This window comes from Brienomyrus brachyistius, chromosome 8 (assembly GCF_023856365.1).
Source record: "Brienomyrus brachyistius isolate T26 chromosome 8, BBRACH_0.4, whole genome shotgun sequence".
NCBI classification, from domain to species: domain Eukaryota; kingdom Metazoa; phylum Chordata; class Actinopteri; order Osteoglossiformes; family Mormyridae; genus Brienomyrus; species Brienomyrus brachyistius.
The window spans coordinates 5822903-5845777 of NC_064540.1; the positions used below are offsets into that span (position 1 = coordinate 5822903).

A 22875-nucleotide genomic window follows, 5' to 3' on the forward strand; every position below is an offset into this window, starting at 1 on the left:
AGGGGAAAAAGAACAAGACTGAGAGAACAAGACGACATATTCATGTCCAGGCACATATTTATAGTAAGCCTGCAAGGAGTGGAGCGAGTGAGCGTGTGTGTGTGAGAGAGCGAGAGAGAGAGAGAGAGAGAGAGAGGGGGAGGTGATGGGGGCGTGGTTTGCATTATGACACTCAGAATGAGGAGAGTGTGACAGAGAGAGGAGCCTGTGTCTCAGTGCATCAGAGAGAGAGAGGGGGAGAGAGAGAGAGAGAGGCTGTTTTTGAATGTGCGTCTTCAGAGAGGTAGAGTGTGAGCGAGAGACGCTGTTGAATGTGAGGCTGGGGAATCGAACCACTTCCATGAAATCCGTGTGACTGAAACACAGTGTGCTCTGTGTGCAAGGGGAGGGAGAGGGGGAGAGAGGGAGAGAGGCGAGAGAGGAGAGGAGAGGAAAGGAGCAGAGGAGGGCAGAGAATGAGGTAAGGCTCGCTTGTCCATTATTTATACGCCTAAATGTGATGTGGGGGGTGTTTTCTCAGTGCAGTCACATGCAGAAATTTCCCCAGCGCCTCCTTGTCCCAGTGCGCTTACGCAGGTGTGAATAGTGAGCTGGTCTGTGCTGTGAGGACAGCTCCCGCAGACACGCACGGCGTGTCCATGCCGGTCGCACGGAGATTTACGGACATGGTGCCTGTCGGTGGTGGGGCGGGCGGGCGGGCAGCACTACCCCCCGTATCATTGCTCCTCTTTCCCCTTCCACGCACTCGTCCTCTTTGTACATCCTAACCTCTCTCACTCTCTCCCCCCTCGCCTCTCTGCGTGAATCCGGCTCGTGATGTATCGGCGAGTGAAACGGTGCGCAGTAAAGAACGAGTGACAGGCGGCCACACCATTCCTCCTTCCTGCTCTCCGTGACGAACGGGGAGGAGGGGAGAGACAACCCCCTGTACAGATTTACTACGGGGGGGGGGGTGTCCAGGGTCTCGTTGAAAATACGGCAGGTCGGACTCTTTATCTGACACAAGGGTCCTGCTTGCAGCCACCTAGGCGTGTAGTGGATTTGTGTCGCTGCCCGTTGCTCGCTCTCCCTCTCTCTCTCTCCCACTCTCTTTCTCTCATACTCTCTCTCACTCTCTCTCATCTATAGTGCTTGGCCATAATGGTTTGGTATGAATGATTTCCTGACGACGGTTAGAAGATACCACAAAGCACTGACACACAAACACCAAAGAGCAACAGAGAAAGTCTCTGTGGAGGTGATCGCGGAGATAGGCGAGAGAGCTCTGTGGCAGAGGGTAAAGGTCACAGTGGGGTGGTGGGGGGGGTGGGGCGTCAATGTGAGGCGAAGGTGTTTATTGCGTAAACAAGGAAGGGGTGACAACGGCATCCATAAGAGCCACGATGGGAGGAAATTAAAAAAAGAAAACAGACAGTGCCACGTCCGTGTTTTGCAGGGTGAGAAAGCGCAAGGTGGCAGGGGATTCTGCTCCGCGGTGAAATGAGGAAGTCGGCACTGGCAGAGCGAAAGCCATGCGCTGAGTGATCAGATAACGGGCCTCCAGATACAGCCACGCTCGCTGCCAGCTGCTCGCCGCCCTCGCGTAATCAACCGTGCCCATCTGATCCACGTGCCCCATGGGTATAACTGAATCCAAAACACGTTTGTGCCACTTTCGGCAGGTGTGAATGCTGCCACAGTCTGGCACGTATGTCCTGAAATCGTTGGCATGTGCATGACATGCGAAAATTCTGTGAAAATTCCGCCCACAGGTTCTTCCCGGTCGTGGTGTCCCACCTGCCTTCACAGGACATAACTCTTCTCGCTGGAGTCAGCCAGTTGCTGATGGGTGTAGTTGGTTAGGATGGGTGTCTGGGTGCCCTGGCGCGTAGCGGGGCCTTCCTGAAGCTTTACGGATCTGAGACGTGGCATGACTTCTGACCGGGGGCAAGGCCAGGATTTAAACCTCGCTCCGCAAGCCGATTCAGAAGCCGCGGTAGGTCTCGCGGCTCAGACTGAAAGTGAGCCGTCAAAGCAAGTGCCCAAACCAGGTCTCGGAAGCTACTGGCGTCTGACATTTTCTCCCTCCAAATGGGGGAGGAGGGTCTGAACAGCAACAGCATATTCCTGCAGCCACGCATGCAGGCTGATGTCCAGGCTGATTTAATAAACTCGGGTGTGTGTGCATAACTCCCGTTAATTTCGCTCTCATGCTCAGTTAGGATGCCACTGTTATTCTCGCTAGCATGACCTGTCGTGGGATGAAAACCTCATTCGCTGCCACGTCGAACGGCAAAAAGTTTTCTGCCAGTGAAAAACAATCACGTCGAATTTGTTGGCCTGCTGGTTCTGCTGCCCAGTGACCAGCTTTCATTACCTCCCTTTGTTTTCGCTTTGCTGGGTCTAGCAAATTGTATAGGTTTCGTCGTTTCGTTTTTCCCGGGGTGGGATCTCTGCATGCCCAGTGTTACGGTGGATGCCGGGTCCCAGGGGTATGATGCAGCTGTTTGCCCTCAGATCAACGGCAATGCATGAACCACTGCATGCAAGCGGAAACCTGCAGCCACACGTTCTGCCCGTGGGCGGGTGTTGCTTAATATGGTGTAACTGTGTGTTCGGGGTGGGGGGGGTGGGTGGGTATTGATTGCTGGGATCTTCGATTACGTTCATACAGTCGTCTCACCCTCTTCTGTCTCTGTCTTGCAGGCGCAGACAATCAGCTTCTCTTAGGGACACAGAAGACGGAGGCAGGCATCCAGGGGAAGTGGGATCGGCAGACATTTCCGTGCCGCCATTCATCTCGATTCGACTAATAATCAGACGCTTCAGTTAGATATCAGAGCCGCCCGTTTTCAAGCTTCCATCAATGTCCCTTAGCCGCTTCAAAAGGAGGCACATCTGAGCAATTAGGACTCGAAACAGGTACCAGAATATGAAGTGCATGTCACACACAGGGCGCTATTCACACACCGCACAGGCCTCTCAGCTGCAGGAACCAGCCAGTATTTTTACACCCAGACAAACTGCCTAGTCACAAGTAGCAAGAGCCAGTTTCCATCTCACTCATTCCCTCACACACACACACACACACACACACACACACTCAAACTCGCATGCACACGCATGCGCGCCAAATACACTGGAACTCATAACTGAAACTTTCGCAGGTTATTAGGTTTCAAGGATCAGCAGCAGTAACTCAGAGCGCCGTCTGCTGTGAAAAGGGATTCTGTTAGCGCCGGACTTTGCCCCTAGTGGTGGGACGATGACATCGCACGGCAAGCTGAGGAAGGAGAGGGGCAGTCTGGCTGAGTATGAGACTCAGATCAAAGGTAGGAGTGCTTTCACCTTTTTCTTCCTGTCGGCTCTCTCTCTGCCTTTGTCTAGCACCTGCTGCCACCTTTCACCCCGAGCAGAGACCCGGGCACGTTTGTTAGCATGCGAGCGGAGTGAGGGTGTGCACTCGTGTTTGTCTGTGTGTATGTGTGTGTGTGTGTATTTATAGAAAGTATTAGCGAGGCTGTCTGCTCTGGTCTGAGTCAGCCTTCAGCCCAGAGCCAAATGCACCCATTGGGGGGGGGAGGGGGGAGATGGGGGGGGGCCTGCACTTTCACTCTGCGTGTCCAAAAACATCGGCGATTAGTGACGGCTGCAATGTGTCTCTGTCGCTCTTGCCCCTTCGCCGTCAAACTGCTTCGTGCCCCAGCGGGCCGCCATCCTGATTTATAGGCCCGCGCCCCCCCCCCCCGCGCGCATCGCTGCGGGATCCGGCAGCCGAGACGGGTCTCCAGTGATGCGTCATTCCTCCGAGGCGCGGCGGAGATCCCCGCCCCCCCCATCGTTAACGACACCTTTCAGAAAAGTAGCCGCTGTTACCTTATCAGACGAGTGCCGTGTGAAAACGCCCTTGTGTGGAAACTGGCTCCAAATCAGATTCTGATGCCAACAACCGTCCCTCAGCCTGAGGCTGGGTGCTACATTGACTTTTTACTTGGTTCATTTTGTTTGGAAAAATTGGCTGATAGTTTAGAGGATAAATATATCGTAGTTTGCTGTATTTGTTATTTTTTGCAATATTTGTTCTTATTGAATACCTTGAAACTTTCAGTGCTTGTCATCTTTGACTTCGACTTGCTACTGAACATTTATCCCGCTTGATAGAAAATACCGACATATATGGTGAATCACTGCTCTGCCTAACCCTAACCCTAACCCTTCCTTCAGGGGGGGTTTCTCTTCTCCTGTTGCCCCGGTTACGTTGCTGGGTGTGTGGGTTGAGGTTCTCCCTCGTGCACGGGGTCTTCCTGGCCAGGCTTCTCTTCCATCTGTTTGTCTTACAAATCAGCCGCTTCCTTGAGACCGACGCAGAGCCGAAAAGCTGCCGTGTCGCAGCGTCGGCTTCCTGCCGCCCTCGTCTGATCGCAGCCCTTGCCTCTTTATTTCTTCGTTAACCGCCAGTCGCTTCCTGCCTGCGTTCTCTTCTCAGACCGTCAGTCGCTTTTTCCGAGTCGCTATGTAGGGAGACCGTGTCGTCAAAGCAATCAGGACTAAATCGAATTGGACTCATTGATTGGTTGATGTGATCAGAGGGATTTTACCCCCCCCACACACACGCAAAATGACTATGATCCAGCTGAGGGTGTACAGCTGCTCTGCCTCTTAACCCCCACCCCCCCAGAGTTCGCTTGTAGCGAAACAGCACCCCGCTGCCCCCCCCTCCTCCCTCCACATGCCAGCATCCGGACTTCATTTGCATCTCACTTGGCATGGGCTGCTGCCGTCTGATGGACGGCACGTGCCGGGGCGAGCAGCATGCCTTTGTGCTGCTGATAAGCCCCTCCCATCCCCCCCCCCCACTCAGTGCTCCTAGACAGGCCTGCACTGATCTATTTCCGCCTCTAAGTACGCATACCCACCCCTTATCCCTGTCTTAGAGGTGCGCAGCCAGCTGTCCGAGCAGCTGAAGGTCCTGGACGCACAGGTGGAACAGAAGACGCAGCTGCTGCAGGACCTGAGTGACTATCTGCGCAGGCGTGGCGAGATCGAGGGGGAGTATGCGCGTTCGCTGGAGAAGCTGACCGAGAGGTTCACCGCCAAGATCAAGAGGTAACAGTGCACGGCTCTTTATTATTAACGTAGGGGCCAAATCCCAGTCATCAGCAGGGTCGGGGGGATGCTGACGATTGGTAATAATTCATACAGGGGTGGTGGTGGTGGGGGGGGGGGGTTGACGATAGGTCATAATTCATACAGGGGAGCTAACCTTCTCATTAGCCAATGGTGTGTTTAGAATCGGTGAGTGACAGGGGAAGGAGCAATTCTGGCGAATCAGCTTTCACTTTGGGCCCCTGTGGCCCCACCCCTGCATACGCCCCTGCCAAGGTTGCATTTATCACGCCGTAAGTGATTAAATGACCTTTAGCTAAATTTGTAGCTCCGAATTTCGGACCCTTGTCGCCTCTCTGACGCTATTCTACTACCATCACTAGCTCAGCACACAAAATCGTTACACCTTTCACATATAGTGTTTTATTGGCCAAAATTTTGCCAAGGGAGGTCTTTTGAATGTTGTCCAGGTCAGGGGCGTCACCGACTGCATGATTACATCATGTTTAGGAAAGAAATCGATCATTCTGATCGTGAGGAATGGGCGAAACGGAATGCGTGTATTTTCACCGCAGTGATAACGCCCCCCGTTGTGAAGTGGACTGGCAAGACTGTTGGCCTCTCGCTCTGGCGTGATGAGCAAGGCCTGTCGGGATTAGTGCCCGCCGCGAGCGGCCAGCAGTTTGGACGCACATCCCGGCCAAGCCCCCGGTGGGGGCGGTGCACCGTGAGCAGAGCCGCGTTACAGTGGGTCTCTGTGATGGCTTACGGTGGGCGTATGGCCGAAATGTAGCCCGTTTGGCCCTGAGAATAGCCAGTGCTGTCAGCCATAGGACAGGCGCTTAACTGGGATGACAATAAAAATAATAATGATGATAATGCTGCTAATGATAATGATACCCGGGTTCGAGTCTCCGCCTTAGTCACATGTGTGTGGAGTTTGCATGTTCTCCCCATGTCGTCGTGGGGTTTCCTCCGGGTACTCCGGTTTCCCCCCACAATCCAAAAACATGCTGAGGCTAACTGGACTTGCTAAATTACCCATAGGAGTACATGTGAGAGTGACTGGTGTGTGAGTGTGTGAGTGTGTGAGTGTGCGCTGTGATGGGTCGCCCCCCCCCCCCTATCCTGGGTTGTTCCCTGCCTCGTGCCCATTGCTTCTGGGAAAGGCTCCGGACCCCCCGCGACCCAGTAGGATAAGCGGTTTGGAAAATGGATGGATGGATGATAATGATGACAGCAACAACTAATAATAATAATGATGATGATGATAATTGTTATTAATATCATTATTATTATAGGTATTGAGGCACATGCACGGTCAAAGTGTGAGATTGTCAGTTCAGCTCCGTCATTCGCAGACCCATGATCGTAACTGCATGGTATCGCCTGGGAAAACGCTGTCTTTGGTGTCACATGACCAGGGTTCTCCCCCCCCCCCCCCCCGCCTCGGCAGGAAGGAGCAGAACGAGCAGTCCGTGGGCCAGTGCTGGTCTGTGCTCCTGACCCAGACCCGGCAGGAAAGCAAAGACCATGGCGCCATGGGCGAGTACTACAGCAACACCCTGACCCTGCGGCTCACGCACTGCGTGGAGGACACCCAGCGGCTCGCCAAGCGGGTACTGCCCTCCGCCTGTGCTCAATAATACTCTGGACGGGGGCAGTGGGGAGGCATAAGTGGGCCGTAATTCATACAGATGGACCAGCCTTATTAGCCAATGATATGTTTTGAATCAGTGAGTGATGGGCAGGAGGCCCTACGGAGGCCAATCAGCTTTCAGCTGTTACTGATTCCCTTTTGGCCCCGCCCTTGTATACGGCCTCGACTCTGAAGGCTGCCTGTCTTTCTTAGAGACCATATATGCTTTTTGGGGTTATTCAGGTCCCGTTCTCTTGCACTAGCTTGAATTCATGTAGCCTTCCTTTGCTGTCTGTAATGTGGGTTGGGGGTGTGTTGGACCCCCCAGCTTATCTCTGGCTCCATTTTGCCTCTTTCCTAGTCTCTCCTCTCTGAGAAAATCCAAAATTATAACTGGCAGGAAATTGCCGAGATTTAATTATATATTGGCACCATACTTTCTGTCCATGAATCATACTACTTGTGCTTGATTTTGTATTTTACTCTGCCCAATCAAATCATTTCTGGCACATCAGCCATGGATACTCATGTTTCATTGGTTTAAGTAAGATCCTCTGCCTAGCAACAATGAAGCTAATTGGTGCTTTCTGCTAACGGTGTTGGCTTCAGAGAGTATCACCAGACGCTACATTGGCCTGTCTTAATAACATGATTTTTCCCTGTTGTATTTTCCCGGTCTGCTCCTAACGACTCTTCTCCTCTTTCCTTCCCTTAAGAGTAAAGAAGTTGGTCTTCAGGTGCAGGACGAGCTCCTGAAGGTCACCAATGAGCTGCAGACGGTGAGTCCGCAGTCTGCGTAGTGATGCCACCGTCCCAGTCACCTGACCTTCGCAGGCGAGCTTCCTGCCTTGAAATCGGGCCGGGGTCTCCGAGGGGATTGAGGCCAGAGTGAGGTCACAGGCAGACCATAGTCAGGGTTGTCACTGTGACTTCTGCTCCTCTGCTTTTAGCTCAGTCTGTTTCTTTATTTATTCTTTAACCAGAATAGCTCCTTAGTCACACAGTGATTGAGGTAAAATCGAAAAAATCAAGGGGGGGGCTGAGAGAGAACCCTTAAAATGTGATATTTCTACATTGGGCTGTTTAAAGAAGTAAAAATCCAACATTGGGACTGATGTGAAAAGATGATAAATAGATTAACTGTCCTTCTGAAAGAGAAACAACAACAGGACGATGTTTTAAGGGAAAGGTTGGGGAGTCAGTCCCCCCCCCCGCCTCCGTTAGCAAGGTTATCCGCACCTGTGGCCAGGTTCAGAGCGTGCCTCTGTCCCCGCGTGACACTGCCTGGTCACATGGTCTCGGGCCAGCGCTGTGGGGCACCGGGATGACGTGCCCCGTGTCACCTGCTGTGTGTCCTCCCCTCCCCCCCCAAGCTGCAGCCTGCTCACCGCCAGCCAATCAGCTTGCACCGTGCCCGTCTCTATCCTCCAAGCTGCTCTTCCATGTTTACTGCATGTTTGGTGGTGGGGGGGCATTGTGAACTCATCCATCGCTCAGGATTCCCCAGGACTTCTCCTGGGGGCCATATGGGGAGGGGTGGGGCTGGGGCAGGGCCCTCTGGACCTATTTTGATTTACGGCTGGGGGGGGGGGGGTGTTGTCTCTCATTTCCCAGGGTTGTAAGAATATACTTCATTAGAGGGCTGGGACAGACCGTCCACATCTTGCATTCTGTCACCCTGTGGCCATGTTGCCCTTGAAGTCCCTAAGCCTGACAGCTGCCCTGCCTTCCTAGTCCGCTGGCTATTTCGCATTTATTTCTTTAGCAAGTGCTTTTGTCCAAAGCGACGTGCAAGCGAGGCGGCAGTAAAGAGCAGCTGCCGTGGAGCTAACTTGGGCGTGAGAGCGGCTAGCCTGAGCTTGCAGTGAGTGACCAGTGACATGTGCATGTTAGCAGAGGAATATGAAACATTATTACAACCTTACCCCTGCAAAGCTAGTCACGCCAGCACACCACGGGGGCTGTTTCCTACTAGTGCAAACTACAAGAAAATAGTATCCGATGTTGCTAAGAGACTGTAACCGAGGGATAAATAAATGAAGACAACAGAAATTTTAGCAACAAAAACCCCCCTGTTTGCCAGATATTTGTTCTATGGCTATAATACTGCAAAAATCGGAGAGCCTTTTTAAATGAATGCAAATGGTTGAAATAGTTTATTTTTATTTTCATAGATTTATCGATGTTATATTGTAGATGTTCTGCATTCTGTCATGTTATTGTGATCTGCAGAATTTGAAGACCTACCATCAGTACCATACAGACTGCCTTGCAGCAGAGGGAAAGCTTAAAGAGGTCGGCAAATCAGCTGACCTAGGACCGGGCCAATCAGGGGGCCAGAGGAGAAGCTCTGTGAAAAAAATGGAAAGACTACTGGAAAAGGTAAGACGTTATCATCGGTGCTTTTTTTGCTTTTAATACACAATGTTAAAAGCATAATCATTCTCATTTGCTGCTTTAGAAGGGAGCAATCTTTTTTTTTAGTTGGTTTTATAAATCCATGTACAATAATGTTTTTTCAGTTAAAGACGCATACAAGTTACTTGACTATAGGGTAAAGCTTAGTGTGTGTGGGTTATGTATATATTACATTTTGGGGATCAAATGTAATAAAAAACTGATGTTTTGACATTATGGGGACTATATTTTTGGTGCCCCCACAAGGAAGAAATTCAATTCAATTCAATGTTCCCCACTATGTCATAAAAACATGCTATTTTGACCATTTTTAATTCCCCATAAAGATCAAAAAACTAAAAGCGTCAAACCTCTTGTATTTTGCTTGGTTACTTATGGTTAAGGTTAGGACTGGGTAGGGGGTTAAGCTTGTCATTGTTGGGATTACAGTTTTTCCCATAGAAATGAATGGACGGTCCCCACAAAGATATGCATACTAATGTGTGTGTGCGTGTGTTTGTGCATGTGCACGTGTGCTCTGTGCAGAGACAAGGGAAGGTGCAGGAGACACAACTGAAATGCACCAAAGCCCGCAATGACTACCTTCTCAACCTGTCTGCCGCCAACGCCTCCATGAACAAATATTATCTGGAGGACATCTGTACCATTATCGACGTGAGTGTTCATGTCTGTGGCCTCTGCCACTCGCTCCGTGATGTTTAATCGATGGCTGCCAGCCATCTCTGATTTCACACTCCAGCTTTCGGCCGCGTGCACAAACATAACTCATCTCTGCAAGCCAGTGTCAAGTCGAGCTTCGGCTTCTGACGCGATTGCTGAGAGCCGAGTGCACGTGTTAAAATCTGTCCATCTGCGTGTATTTGGGCGAAACGGTCCGTGATTCATGCGAGGGTTCTTTTACAGAAGTGCTTCTTAGCTGCTTCCGCCTACAGTACAGTGCGTTAACAGTAACACAATGCCTCAGTGCAGGTAAAAAGTCCCACACGTTTTTTTTTAAACCACTCGCCCCGCAACCCAGTGAAAATGGCCTCGCGACCCACTTTTAGGCCACTATTAGTTGAGAAACAGCGCTTGGGAAATGCCATTTCTCACGTTCGGTTCGTGATGCGTCCCCTGCCTCATTCCGAGCTCCGTGGCGCCCCCTAATGCAGGAGTGGTGTTCTCACATGGTGTCCTCTTCCAGTGCACTGACCTGGGCTACCACCTCTCGCTGTCTCGGGTGTTGCGTGGCTTCCTGACCAGCCGGTACAGAGCCCAGCAGAACCTGAAGACGGGGCTTCAGCAATTGGACGCGGCGATGACGGCCCTGAACCAGGCCCAGGACAGGGATGCCCTCCTGCAGGCTCACAACACCACCTTCTGCCTGCCCTTCCGCTTCCAGTTCCAGCCACACGAGGGGGACCCGGTACTCGCCCGGCTTCCTCTATACGCGTCACAAACCCTGAATGATTTGTTTAGCCGTTTTAACAACTGTGCTCTCAGTTTGAGAGTCGCGTCCATCGCAGCAAACCTAGGATGGGGCGATGTTTCCCAAAACCTTTGTATTGCTACCATCATCGTAATTTCAGAGGGAGAGGATTCAATACAATGATCGCTGTACCATGTGAGGATAATAATAATAATAATAATAATTTAATAATAATACATTTTGTTTGTAATTCACATTTCTCACATCCAGTGCCAGACAGCAAAATAAACACTGTTAAAACAAAATGAGGCAGTAGGTGAAAGTAAAGTAGTCATGATATTAAGCGGCCAGTGGAACAGCACAGAAACCAGCAAAAGAATAAAATAGAGGCTAGAGGCAACAGGAAGAAAAAATTGTACAAGTAAATCCAGCCACTTTCCTTAACCGCTTGTCCTGTTCAAGGTCATGGGGGGGTCTGGAGTGAATCCCAGAAGCTGCAGGCGCAAGGCTGGGAATAACCCAGGATGGGGTGCCAACCCATCGCAGGGCACACGCACACACCACACACGCACACACCACACACACACACACCACACACGCACACACCATACACACACACACACGCACACCTGTATTAATTAAGTAAATAATAAAAAAAAAACGAATAATAACAGTAAGATGAATAAGTAAAATGAATTGGAAACACTGGCATCACGATGATGGTAGTGCTATAAACTGGCAGGTTTTGGGTTGGGGGATTGGACTCTCGGCTCTGGTTTAAGCCCTTGGTGTCATAAGCCCCCAGCAGAGCCCCCGTGTTCCTCTTTGGCCTGCTCCTGCCCTCAAACTCTGCCCAGGCACCACCCATCTCTGACCTTTGATGCTGCGGAGGGATTAATCGGCAGGGGTACCTTGGCTGCCTGCTAAAAAGAGCCTCCTTTGTTTGTGGGGAGGGCGTCCTCGGTGTTTGACGGCTGCGTGGGCAGGGCTGGCCGTGAGCAGATCTCTTTGCCCTTCTCAGGTGTGCGAGGTGAGTGCAGACTGCCAAGTTCGCTACGAGCTGGATACCCGATTTCAGCAGCTACAGTCCAGGCTCACGTCCATCACCCTGGAGACCGAAGAGGTCAGTGTGGCCGAGCAACAAAACCAGAACTGGGGTTTTTTTTTTTTTTTTTTTTTAGCGTATTATAGAAACCGGCATGAGATGGCAGCTGGATATAACAGCTTTAACAAAGGTATTGTTATAAACCACAAAGTGCAGAATATGTAAGTATTTATAGTTTAATACCCTCAAATAATGCTATTTTTATTTAAGTTTCACTTACGTACACAATTCTTCATATGTCATCAAGTATTAAGAAATATGAAATTTGGCGCTGCTCAAAAAATTTGCCGTAAATTGAAAAGTTGACCTGATTTAATGTGAGCACACCTCCAAAAAAATAGATTTTGAGGATTTTACAAGACCTGGCAGATATTCAGCAAGGTGACACAACTTACCGCTACGGTGCACCGCCTCACTTCACTTTGTGAGAGTGCCACATGGTGGTGGGAGTGAACAGTGCGATTGCGTCACCTTAGCGGTCTCGCAGCTTATTATACACGGTGTACTGAAGCTGAATCTCAGATCTCAGCAAAAATCTCCATGACCAGGAAATATTATCACAGAGACCAGCTTTCCTCTTAATCCTTCCTCCCTAAGGTTAGCAAAACCCTGCGGGCGACGCAGACCTCGCTTCTAGACAGCATCTGCGACGACGACTGCAACCTTTCACTTGACCCTTCAGCCTCCCAGCCACAAGAAGTCGCCGGTGATGGACCTGGGACCAAACTCAGTTTGGCCAAGCGCCGGGCCAATCAGCAGGAGACTGAGATCTTCTATTTTTCAGTGAGCACTTCCTTCTACTTGGATGGCAATAAGGGACTTTGGGTACAGTGGGGGAACCTCCTAGCCACATAGTAATTATGTTACTAACTACTCTTTCAGAAAGTAAAAGACTATCTCAGTGGCAGCTCCCTGATGTCCAAACTTCAGGCCAAACACGACTTGCTTAAGGAAGCCACTCAGAAAGGTACAGTCGCTGAGTTCCAGCAAGAAATGCAACTGCATTCACGCAACTGCAGTGATCACATTTCTACAGCTGACTGAGTATTTCTATCTCATTTTCTCTCTCTCCTGTCCTCCTGGCCTGGTATCCAGCTGAAGCAATCGACAGCGACCCCTCCAGGTACACTGCGGCGTGACTAAGCTCGCTCCTTGTGTTTAGCAGCGAGTCGAGTTCAGTCCTAGTGAGATGCAGCAGTGATGCTTGTTTTTACAAAGCACAAATTTTTCACCCTGAGCGCTTGGGCCGCTGGTGGAATTCACCAGACCCACGGCCAAGAACGTGGTACAGGTTGTAGGTCCAAGATGGACCTCGCTAAACTTTATCTCCCGTGTTTTATATTAAGTGGGATCACAGAGACTTGAGTAAGGCACCAAAATGATAAAACACATCACAGAAAGACTCAAAAAGTGGAAACAAAGACGCAGTTTTCTCTCCCAAACCAACCCAGCTTCAATTTTCTGTATTATTCATTCCTTAGACTTTTTTTTTTTAATGGCTTTTTGTAACCCGTACAGCTATTTATTCTAGCATGTGATTCCAGTGCATAAACAGTAGGTTACTTCCTACTTTCTGTGAGCTGTGTTTTTTGACACTGTATCCAAACCAGGAAGCTTCTGCCAAGGGAGTAGGTTTGGCTTCAGCCCTGTTGGGGACCAAATTACTCCTGAACCCCCCCCCCACCCCCCCTAAGCACACACGGTACCCCCCACGCTATCAGTAGGCACAGGGCCCTGTGGTCCATACCAGTGTTTCTGCCCGTGGTTTCTGCGTGAAATAGATACACTGCAAGTGATCGTGTAGCACTGTCTATAGACTCCATTCAATCTGCTAGAGTGGCTTAACCATCCTCCATTAAAACTTGCTGTGTTCCTTTATGCTGTGGTTAAAATGAAGAGCAGGGTGTGCAGGTGACAGTCCAGCGTGTGTGCGTGTCCGTGTGCGTGTGCGTGTCCGTGTGCGTGTGTGTTGGCGTGGCTGGACCAGTGTCACAGCGCAGTACCCATGTGTATCTCCAGAGGGCACTCCAGTAGGTCAGTGCGTGCGCGGAAGGCTCGACCCTGCTCCCAGTACAACCACAAACTCTTCACGGGAGACATACTGTCCTTCATTCAGGTACCCACCCCCCCACCCCCCCCCCCCGGCCTGCGTCCCTGACGTCCCGCTGTCCCATCTCTCGGCGACATTCTTGCTCTTACTGCTCTGTGCTTCATACTGTCCTGTCAAGCTCGACAGTCCTTTTCGCCCTCTAAGAGGACACTGAAATCGCCCCCTGCTCATCTCACCTCAGCAAGGCCGGTTGGGGGCAAATGAGGGGGAGGATTGTCCCGTGTCCCGTTTTCTGAAAGTCAGAAATGACAATAAGTTCTCAGTTGTAACCAATAGGTTAGAGAGAAGCTGTTCTCCACAGGGTTCTGGAAAAGATGATGTACGTCTCACCCTGTATGCTAACATAAGTTGTGTTGCCCTTGCTGGGGATAGGGTTAGGGTTAAGATTAGGGTTAGGATTAGGGTTAGGGTTAGGGTTAGGTTTAGGATTAGGGTTAGGGTTAGGGTTAAAAGGGAAACAGATCTTTAGTTCCATACGGAAGTCTTTGTGAGAAAAGCCAGCTGATTTGGGACGTTAGCCATGGATGCAGGATCCCTGAAGAACAGAGAAGGTTGGTCTGGGTGATTACCTCACTTTTAGCACTGATCCCAGAAGGGGCCACAACAGAACGCTTATCGTGGGCGAGTTTAAATCCCCCCCCCCAAAAAAAGAGAAATACACAGAATGTAGTTGTGGTTTGGAAGCAGCTTCTTGCAGTAAAATGGAGGATGAATCCTTGGATTCCATTCAGCACCAGATGAAACGTCGCTAATATTTAGATATTTCATTAGCAGACGAGCAAGAGGAGATGAATATTTGCGGTGCTTATGTCCTTAAAGCAATACCATCTATTCCACTGTGGGGATATATGATGATACTGCATTTATTTAGCAGACGCTTTTATCCGAGCGACATCCGATAGTGAGAGCAGGATCAGCTGATATCTGGAGTGATCGGGGTTAAGGGTCTTGCTCAAGGCCCCCGATGGTGAAATTACTCTGCTGACCTGGGATTTGATCCAGAGACTTTCTGATCACAGGCACCTGCTGACCACACTGCCCCAATATCATATGTCGATTGTGATCTGGCCCAATGTGGTCAGCTCACACTGGTTCCTGCATTATGGCTCTGGTAGCCCACTGGGGCAGAGAGCTGAAAAGCGGCTTTGGCGGGTGGGAGGGCCGAGGGGGGGCGGGGACTTACCGATCATGCTGATTGCCTCCGGGATGGAGACTTGTTCCCATCCCATAAACGAAAATGACCTGGCTAACAAGTACCCGCCTGGCCACTGCAGCTAGGTGGCAGTGTGGAGCTGGTGCCTCGGTCGGCTTCATGCGGAGGGTCCCGGCTGCGAGGGTGTGATGTCATGTGCCGTGTCCTTGCAGTGCTGGGCTTGTTATGCTGTGCCTCTTCATACTTAACCCTGTCTGACTCTCTCTTGTCTGTCTGTCTGTCTTCCCCTCCTCTGTGTGCATCCTCCCATCGCCATGCTGGCCCATCCCACCCCTTTCTTTCTTCTTCCTTCGCTCCCCCCGTTTCTCCTTCACTCTATGCTTGGCTGGATGTGACTGCTAGGAGAAGGCGGAGAATGTCTAGGACGCAGGTACACTTCTGTGTGTGTCTGTGTGTCTGTGCATGTGTGTGCATGTACACGTGTGTCACATTTGAGGGTCACTGTGTAGGGTAGGCCGTTCACTTGTGACTCCATCCCCCCCCCCCCCCCCCCCCCCCCCACCTTGCAGAGCACGGGACAGCAGATCCCCCTGGTGGTGGAAAGCTGCATCCGATTCATCAACCTTCACGGTGAGTCTGCCCGGCTGCTGGAGTCCCTGTGCTTTGCCACTGTCCCGTGCCTGTGCTCCGCGAGGAAGGAGCTCAGCGTTCCTGCCCAAGCAGATCCCCTCATGCAGTGCTTCTCCATCCTGTTCATGACGACCCCCCCCGCCAAAATGCTGTCATTCAAACCCCACCTTAATCAGGCTCATATGATCCTTAGTAATGAAAGTGGCAAGCTGATAGCAGTGTAGATTAGAATGAAAGCACATTAGATAATAAATGCTTGATATTAAAAATGCTTAGCAGTTCAACACAAGATGCAAGTCACATGTATTTTCACTTAAGAAAAGATGGGTGTAATTGTTTTGACATTTATCGAATTCTTTATTATTCTAATATTATTACATGATTGCTGTGTCAGCATTGTATGGAATGCCATGTGAATGTGTTCATCTAAAAACTGGGCGTGCATGTCTGTGTGTATGTATGTGCTGTATGTGATGTGATGTCAGGTCTGCACCATGAGGGAATCTTCCGGGTGCCCGGCTCTCAGAGCGAGGTGAACCATATCAGGGACGCCTTTGAGCGAGGTATGCCCACGCCCGCACGCCGCTCAGAGCCTTGGTCGCTGTCGGTTACTGAAGCCCCTCCCCCTCTATAGGGGAAGACCCCCTGACGGACGGCGAGTGCGACATCGACTCTGTGGCCGGCGTGCTGAAGCTTTACTTCCGCGGCCTGGAGAAGCCGCTTTTCCCGGAGGAGAGCTTCAGCCAGCTCATGGACTGCGTCCGTAAGACCATTTACCCAGCATCCTCGGCGGAGCGTGCCGCACAGACGCCGCCCTTTTTACACCCCTCTGGGCTCGGTCTGACGCTTCCCATTCTCTCCCAGCAATCGAGAACGTCATGGAGCGGGTGGCCCAGATCAGGGCGGTCATCTCCACCTACCCCGGGCCGGTGGTCGTGGTCATGAGATACCTGTTCGCCTTCCTCAATCAGTAAGCTCACCCCCACCCCTTTCCTCACCCCCCCCCTCCCCCATCAGGCTAACAGTCCAAAAAAAGAAATCTAAAACATCTTTGGTTTCTACTTTAAAAACAGACACCCAGCTGAGTGGCATTTTAAGTGTGTACTTTAACGGAAACTCACCGAGAGGCGACTGAGCAGCTGCTTGCGGCTGTTCGGGGGGATGGGTGTGTGATGCACATGTGGTGTCAGAGATGCGATCGCCTGCATCCTGTGCCCCTCGCCCCCCATGCAGTGTGTCGCAGTACAGCGACGAGAACATGATGCAGCCCTACAACCTGGCGGTGTGCTTCGGGCCCAGCCTGCTGCGCAGCACCGAGAGCGGAGACGCTGTCACCCTGCAGCCGCAGATCAATGCGCTTGTGAAGACCCTCATCGTGCAGCATGAGAGCGTCTTCCCCGCACAGGCCGAGCTGCCGGGACCCATGTACGAGAAGTGCATGGCGCTCGAGCAGGAGTACTGGTGAGCGTGGGCTGTGCTGCCTATGGCTGGGTGCATGTGAATATGCCAAGTGTGAACCGACGTGTGACCAAGGGAGCTGATAAGTGAATAGATAGTAAATGGTGTTTGCCATTGGCCACTAATGACTTTCCCCAAGGGCATAAACATGGGGTGGGGCTACACTGGTCCCAGATACTTGGTCCTCAGAGAGCCCCCGTCCCTATCACTCATTGATTCAAAAGATATCACTGGCTAATAATTCAGTGTGAGTGTAGTTGTTTTGCCTGTGGGGGGCAGTGTTGGCGAGTCTGTTTCCGTGACGCCTTGAGACGCCGGAAGAAGCGAGACTGAATCCAGCTCTTTGTTTTCTGCAGTGAGCCGATTGTGGAGGAGGGAGACGGGGAACCTGAGCCCCTGCACGGCGAGGATGGTGAGAAAGGGGCGTGGTCCCGTGTCAGCACTGGCCTGACGTTACACAAGACCTTCCTTTCAAAAACACCCGAGGAGGGCAGCAGTCTGCGGAAAAGAAGGCGTTTCGTACATATATGCGATGCCTTCCAGTGCTGTCCTTTGGTGTCACCCATCCTTTGCTGAGGCCTCAGTGTGTGGTCATGCGCTGTCTCTTCCACAGAGTGGGATGCCGTCGCCATGTTCGATTACGTCGCCCGCTCAACCTCCGAACTGTCATTCAAGCAGGGGGACCACCTGATACTGCACAGCAAGGCCTCATCTGATTGGTGGAGGGGTGAAGTGGGTGGGGTCAAGGGCCTCATCCCGCACAAATACATCAGTGTGTCTGAGGGGTATGTGTGTGTCCTCATTACTCGAGGTTGATTTAAGTTAATTTGAATGCAGTTAAGGCTGACTTACTATCCAGACTGGATCTTATGCTATTTTGTTTATATTAGATTAGATAAACTTTATTAAACCCAGGGGGGAATTCATGTGCATACAGTAATGAGGTACATGCAGAGCACAGAACATCATGCATATAGTGCAGAACAGACAAAGTGCAAAGACGGTACACAAAGTGCATATAGACTTTAAGGTGCAATTTAGACAGGAATTTATAAGTACCTATAACCTCTTGCATAGTTTGTCAGTACAGGGTCTGTGTGGGTTTAGCACTGGCCTGATACACACCTTCATTCCTTCCTCTGATTCCTCCAGGGTCGAGCGCAAGCTGGAGCGCGGAAGGAGAGAGGATGGCAAAGGGGGCAGCACGGGAAACCTGGCAGAGGAGCAGCTGATGGTGGAGCACAGCACCCGGTACACTGGGAATCGCCTTCACTCTTCGAGATGCACAGTTTGCTATATAGATATAGAGTCACTAGATGAGGCCAAACCCATCGAATGACTGTTTTCACTCTAGGTGGCCATAGTGGATGGAAGTAGTCCTTCTAATCTATTTTTACAGTAGAAGCTGATTGGATGTAGCCATGCATTCTGAAATCCCAACCTGCTTGCTCATGCCTCCAGTCAAAATGTCGAATTGGGGGAGGTTTTTATATTAGGTGTCTTTAGAATGGATAGAGAGTAGAGAAACAAGACGTTACACAACTTCCTGTTTACACAGAATGGTTCAGGAACAGGGAAAAGGGAACAAGTGCCTTTTCTCAAATTATTCTCTGCCTGCAGCTAAGTTTACAGGTAATCTATGAATTATGGTTTTTGCATGGCCATAGATAGCAAATACGTTTTAAATCAGATGACCATTCCCCTGCTCCAGCTGTATCTGAGCATGGCGCCCCCTAGTGTCATCAGAGCAGGTGTGCAACCCCATGAAAACATAACCCTGTAAGACTAACATACCCCCCCCCCCACCCACTTCCCTCCCTCCTAGCCTCAGGGTGAACAGCGACAGCGCCTCCCTTCCCAACAGGCAGCGTGGTGGGGGTGGGGGGGGCAGCCCCGTGAGGAAGCTGACCCTGCAGCTGCCTGAGGGTCGCATCATCATGCCACCCGCCCTCCCCTGGCCAGGCACGACCCCCCATGGTGTACGTACGCCCTTCACAGACGCCTGTGGGCTTCTGAGCTCTTATTCTTAAGGGGCAAAAAACACAATTTTATACTTGAATATTAAATTCGCACGCATATTACATTCGCCGCATATATTGAGGTTTATATATAGTAGGTGATTACCTCCTAACAGGAGCAATTACGCAGTGGGAGTGTGCCAAAATGAAAACCGGTGTGTGCTCAACCCTCAGGGAGTTGACTCCACAGCGCCCCTGGTGGTGTCTTCTCCAAGGACACCAGCAGCATTTTTTTCATTGCTGGGGAGTCTTGTTTTTCTATCGTGCTGGTGAACGTATGATTCATGCCTCACAACCTTCAGGAAGATGGGAAATTTGTGTCCACACAATTTTAAGCACTTTGGGTTTCTCAGTAAGAAACCATTTTCATGTGGAATGCAAAACGATTTAAATATACGTTAACAAATTGAATTTCTATTCTTTGTTTATTACATATTAATATTGTTTAGAATTTTCTGTGGGGGTGGCACAGTGGTTAGCAATGCTGCTTCATGTCTGTGAGACTGGGGTTCGAGTCTCCAATTTGCATGTTCTCCTCATGTCACCGTCGGGTCTCCCCTGGGTTGTTTGGTTGCATTTGGTTGCAAGGTGAATTGCAATTGTCAGTTTGTGATTGTGTATATGAATGACGTGTCCTGCGATGGGTTGGCATCTCGTCCTGGGTTATTCCCTGCTTTAACCCTGCATAGGACAAGTGAGTATAGAAAAGGAAGGAGAGGAGAGAATCTGCTGTTCTAAGATTTATGTATACGTTTGTCTGTTTGAGGATTTTTATTGGACAGAAGAGGCAAGACAGGAAGCAGGAAGTGGAAGTTTTAGATGATGGGTACCTTTAAAAGAAAAAACCCATGTGGATCCTGAATAAATGGCTCAAGACTGAATATGCTTCTGTCCATTACTGATAATTGGGAAGTCGTTTCATCCAGTTTTTAGGAGAACCCACAACTTACATGGAACATAAACAGAAGGAGGCCTGTTTACAGCTTTTTGGTGGAATCCACATGCATTTTTTGTAATATGGTTTGGATTGTGAAGAGCAATAAATTAATTTGTGAGACTTGCACTAATTGGGAGATGGATTGGGGTGCTGAGTGTGAGTTTATGAGATGGAATATAGGAATGAACACACAGGAGGAAACAAGGCAGGCACGGCCTTTATGGATGGGTCACATCATCATCATCATCATCATCATCATCATCATCACATGGTCTGGGGGTGTGGCTTTGGCTGGGAAGTCCCCACACCTTCTTGCAGACTATTAACCTTCACCCTACATTGTTTTCCAGGTCCCAGGAAAGGAGGAACACTGTGGGGCAAGTGGGGGCAGAGAGGCAGACGCCGATGGTGGATAAGGTCAGGGCTGCCGTTTCTCTGCTTTCCCATTGGCTGGTGGCCATCCTATGGCTGCTGTCAGGGGCAGGGCTTATGGGACAATACAGAAAGCAGTCATTTCCGTGTATCTTCCTTCTCTTTATTTCTCCCCTTCCTTCTGCCTCCCTGCCCTCCCACCTCCACAGGAGGTCAGCCGCCAGATGAACTCCGTCTTCAAGGAGCTCCTGTCTCGGCAGCTGCCCAACGAGGCCACTGTCACACCAACGTCACTGCCTGCCTCCTCGTCCTCCCGGCCCATTCCCAAAAAGGGCGGCTTTGGCTTGAGGGGGAGAGGCCTGTTTAAGCCTGCTGACCAGCAGGATTGATGCAGCGGATGGCCAGCAGGAGGCGGGAGTGGATCTCGGGACTCGGGGTACAGCACAGACACGGGTGGACAACAGCTCTGAAGACACACATTTTTGCAGAATTACAGTCTTGATGCATCATTTCCCGTTCATCGCTCCTTCCCGCGTTCAGTATGACGCTCTACAGTCCCTGTCACGTGCACGCCATCGTCTCCGTCACGTGTACGCCATCGTCTCTCAGTAGTGCTATGGTGTATTGTCACAAGAAGCTCACCGTCAAAGGGGTTTTTTCTGAGATTCCTTGAAGGAGTAGCTCTTCACGCAGCGCTCTGTCATGTCCTGTAATTATGTATATAACCGGAGAGAGAAGCAAGGAAAAAAACGGTTCCAATATTTCCGATGAGGGAGCAGGGGGCTTGACTGTTAGTGCACATCCACGTGTCCATCCTAGCAGGCGAGCGTTTGAGACGATCACTTGCACGGACGCATCACCGGTGCAAATCCCAGGTCCATTTCGCGCGGCACAGCTCCAGTAGTGAGTCCCAGCCCATTTAGCAGTTCAGTCGGTGTACAGATAGATCTGCCGGTTGGGAAATGCAATCAAATGCTGTGCAAGCCTATTTTAAACCAGTTAACAAGGCTATTTGGTTTGAAACAGTAATGTTAGCTCAGGGTGCAGACCAAGGTCTTCTCTCCAACACAAGGGAGACCCCTGATGCCGCAGTGTTAAAGCCTGATTATATGTGAATTGTTATTTTTTGTTCCATTTAATGGTAATTTAATGTTCTTTTTTTTGCTAAGCTTTTGTACCATTCCCCTAAAAAAACCCACAGCTCTGGCTGGGAACGCTGAGCTGTCATTCCTGTTCAAAGGATGTTACTTTGGGTTTTTTTTCCCCCCAGGGTCATAAATGAGCTATAAGTTTGATGTTTCTGATTCCATGAGTATCATATTATAAATATGAAATTTATTTTGTTACAAAAATAATACCATCACTCTGAATCCAGTAATCTTTTATTTAACAGAACGGGAGCGTCGCTTGATAAAAATAAAATCCAATATATATATATATATTTTTTTTTTTTGCATAAGTAATGGTGAAAACTTCCAATCCTTAAAGCAGGGGTAGGGAACCTGATCCATGGAGAGCCGGTGCGGGTTTTTGGGATGACCTCTCAGTCAGCCAATAATAAAGCAGCAATTCTCAACTGCAGTCCTTGGAATCCACTGTTATTGGCTGATTGAGAGGCCATCCCAAAAACCCGCACCGGCTCTCCATGGATCAGGTTCCCTACCCCTGCCTTAAAGCAATCAATGAAATACAAAGTCCTGAATGTACAGTGCAGATAACGAGCAGGATTTCCCCCTGAAACTGCACAGGACACGTCAATTGATTTAATTGGTAAGCTGTCATGGTATCGGTCCTGTATCCTGCTTTTATGCGTAGCCTACAAAAAAAAACGATGTTTGACCCAAAAGTGACGCCAAAGTAAAATGTGGTCCAGTTTGTCATAAAACAGTGGAACTATCCCTTTAAGAATGAACTTTTTTTTGTCAGTTCGGTGTGGATGTGCATCAGTATACATACATGACATGTGTTGCATGGCAACAGGAAGACTGACAGTGATAAAGCCTTGATCTTTGCCACCCTTCATAACACACAGAGCTGCTGAAGCCTAGAGCTCACCCCTGATCTGCAGCTAATTGTGCTGTGTGAGATGGCGCCCTCTAGTGGGGGGGAAAGGGGTGAGCGATTTTACTATAGGGTCAGGTCGGAGAGGGGGAGAAGATGAAAATAACCACCAAACTGTGACGAAAGAAAAAGAAAACGTAGAAAGCAGAGAGGAAAGGGGTATAGGGGAACGCAGTTTATCTGAGCCATAGTACCCATTTGTACGAACTGCCCAGGTATTGGTACAAATCCTTCCTGTTCTGTTCCCACCTCCCCTGTGTGCGTTTTTTTGATGATATCACTGAGATTCCTGTTGTTCACTATTATGGTAATAAAGATTATAGATTCTAACTCATTGTCTGGTTGCAATGGCATAGGAGAGAGCTTCATATGGGGGGGGGGACTTTAAATGTAATGGTCTGTTCTTTTTGGTGGGCATTGCAACCAACCATATTTGGGGTTACACATCCCCCCTACTCCCCGGTTCCTACGTCCCTGATTG

The 22875-nt window shown here is 50.1% G+C and overlaps 1 protein-coding gene across 1 annotated transcript; it reads left to right on the forward strand.

Annotated features, from left to right (window-relative positions):
* Positions 1–179: 179 nt before the first annotated feature.
* arhgap4b (Rho GTPase activating protein 4b) lies at positions 180–22724 on the forward strand. The gene is given in 26 exon segments (XM_049022077.1): positions 180–460; positions 2686–2901; positions 3147–3311; positions 4914–5085; positions 6542–6704; positions 7441–7503; positions 8957–9106; positions 9668–9796; positions 10326–10547; positions 11572–11673; positions 12253–12438; positions 12538–12622; positions 12751–12778; positions 13675–13771; positions 15488–15548; positions 16034–16111; positions 16183–16311; positions 16413–16518; positions 16782–17009; positions 17363–17418; positions 17620–17791; positions 18159–18257; positions 18832–18949; positions 18951–18985; positions 20312–20378; positions 20543–22724. Coding segments are annotated over 24 exon segments (2793 nt in total). The 5' UTR covers positions 180–460; positions 2686–2901; positions 3147–3244; the 3' UTR covers positions 20723–22724.
* Positions 22725–22875: the final 151 nt, after the last annotated feature.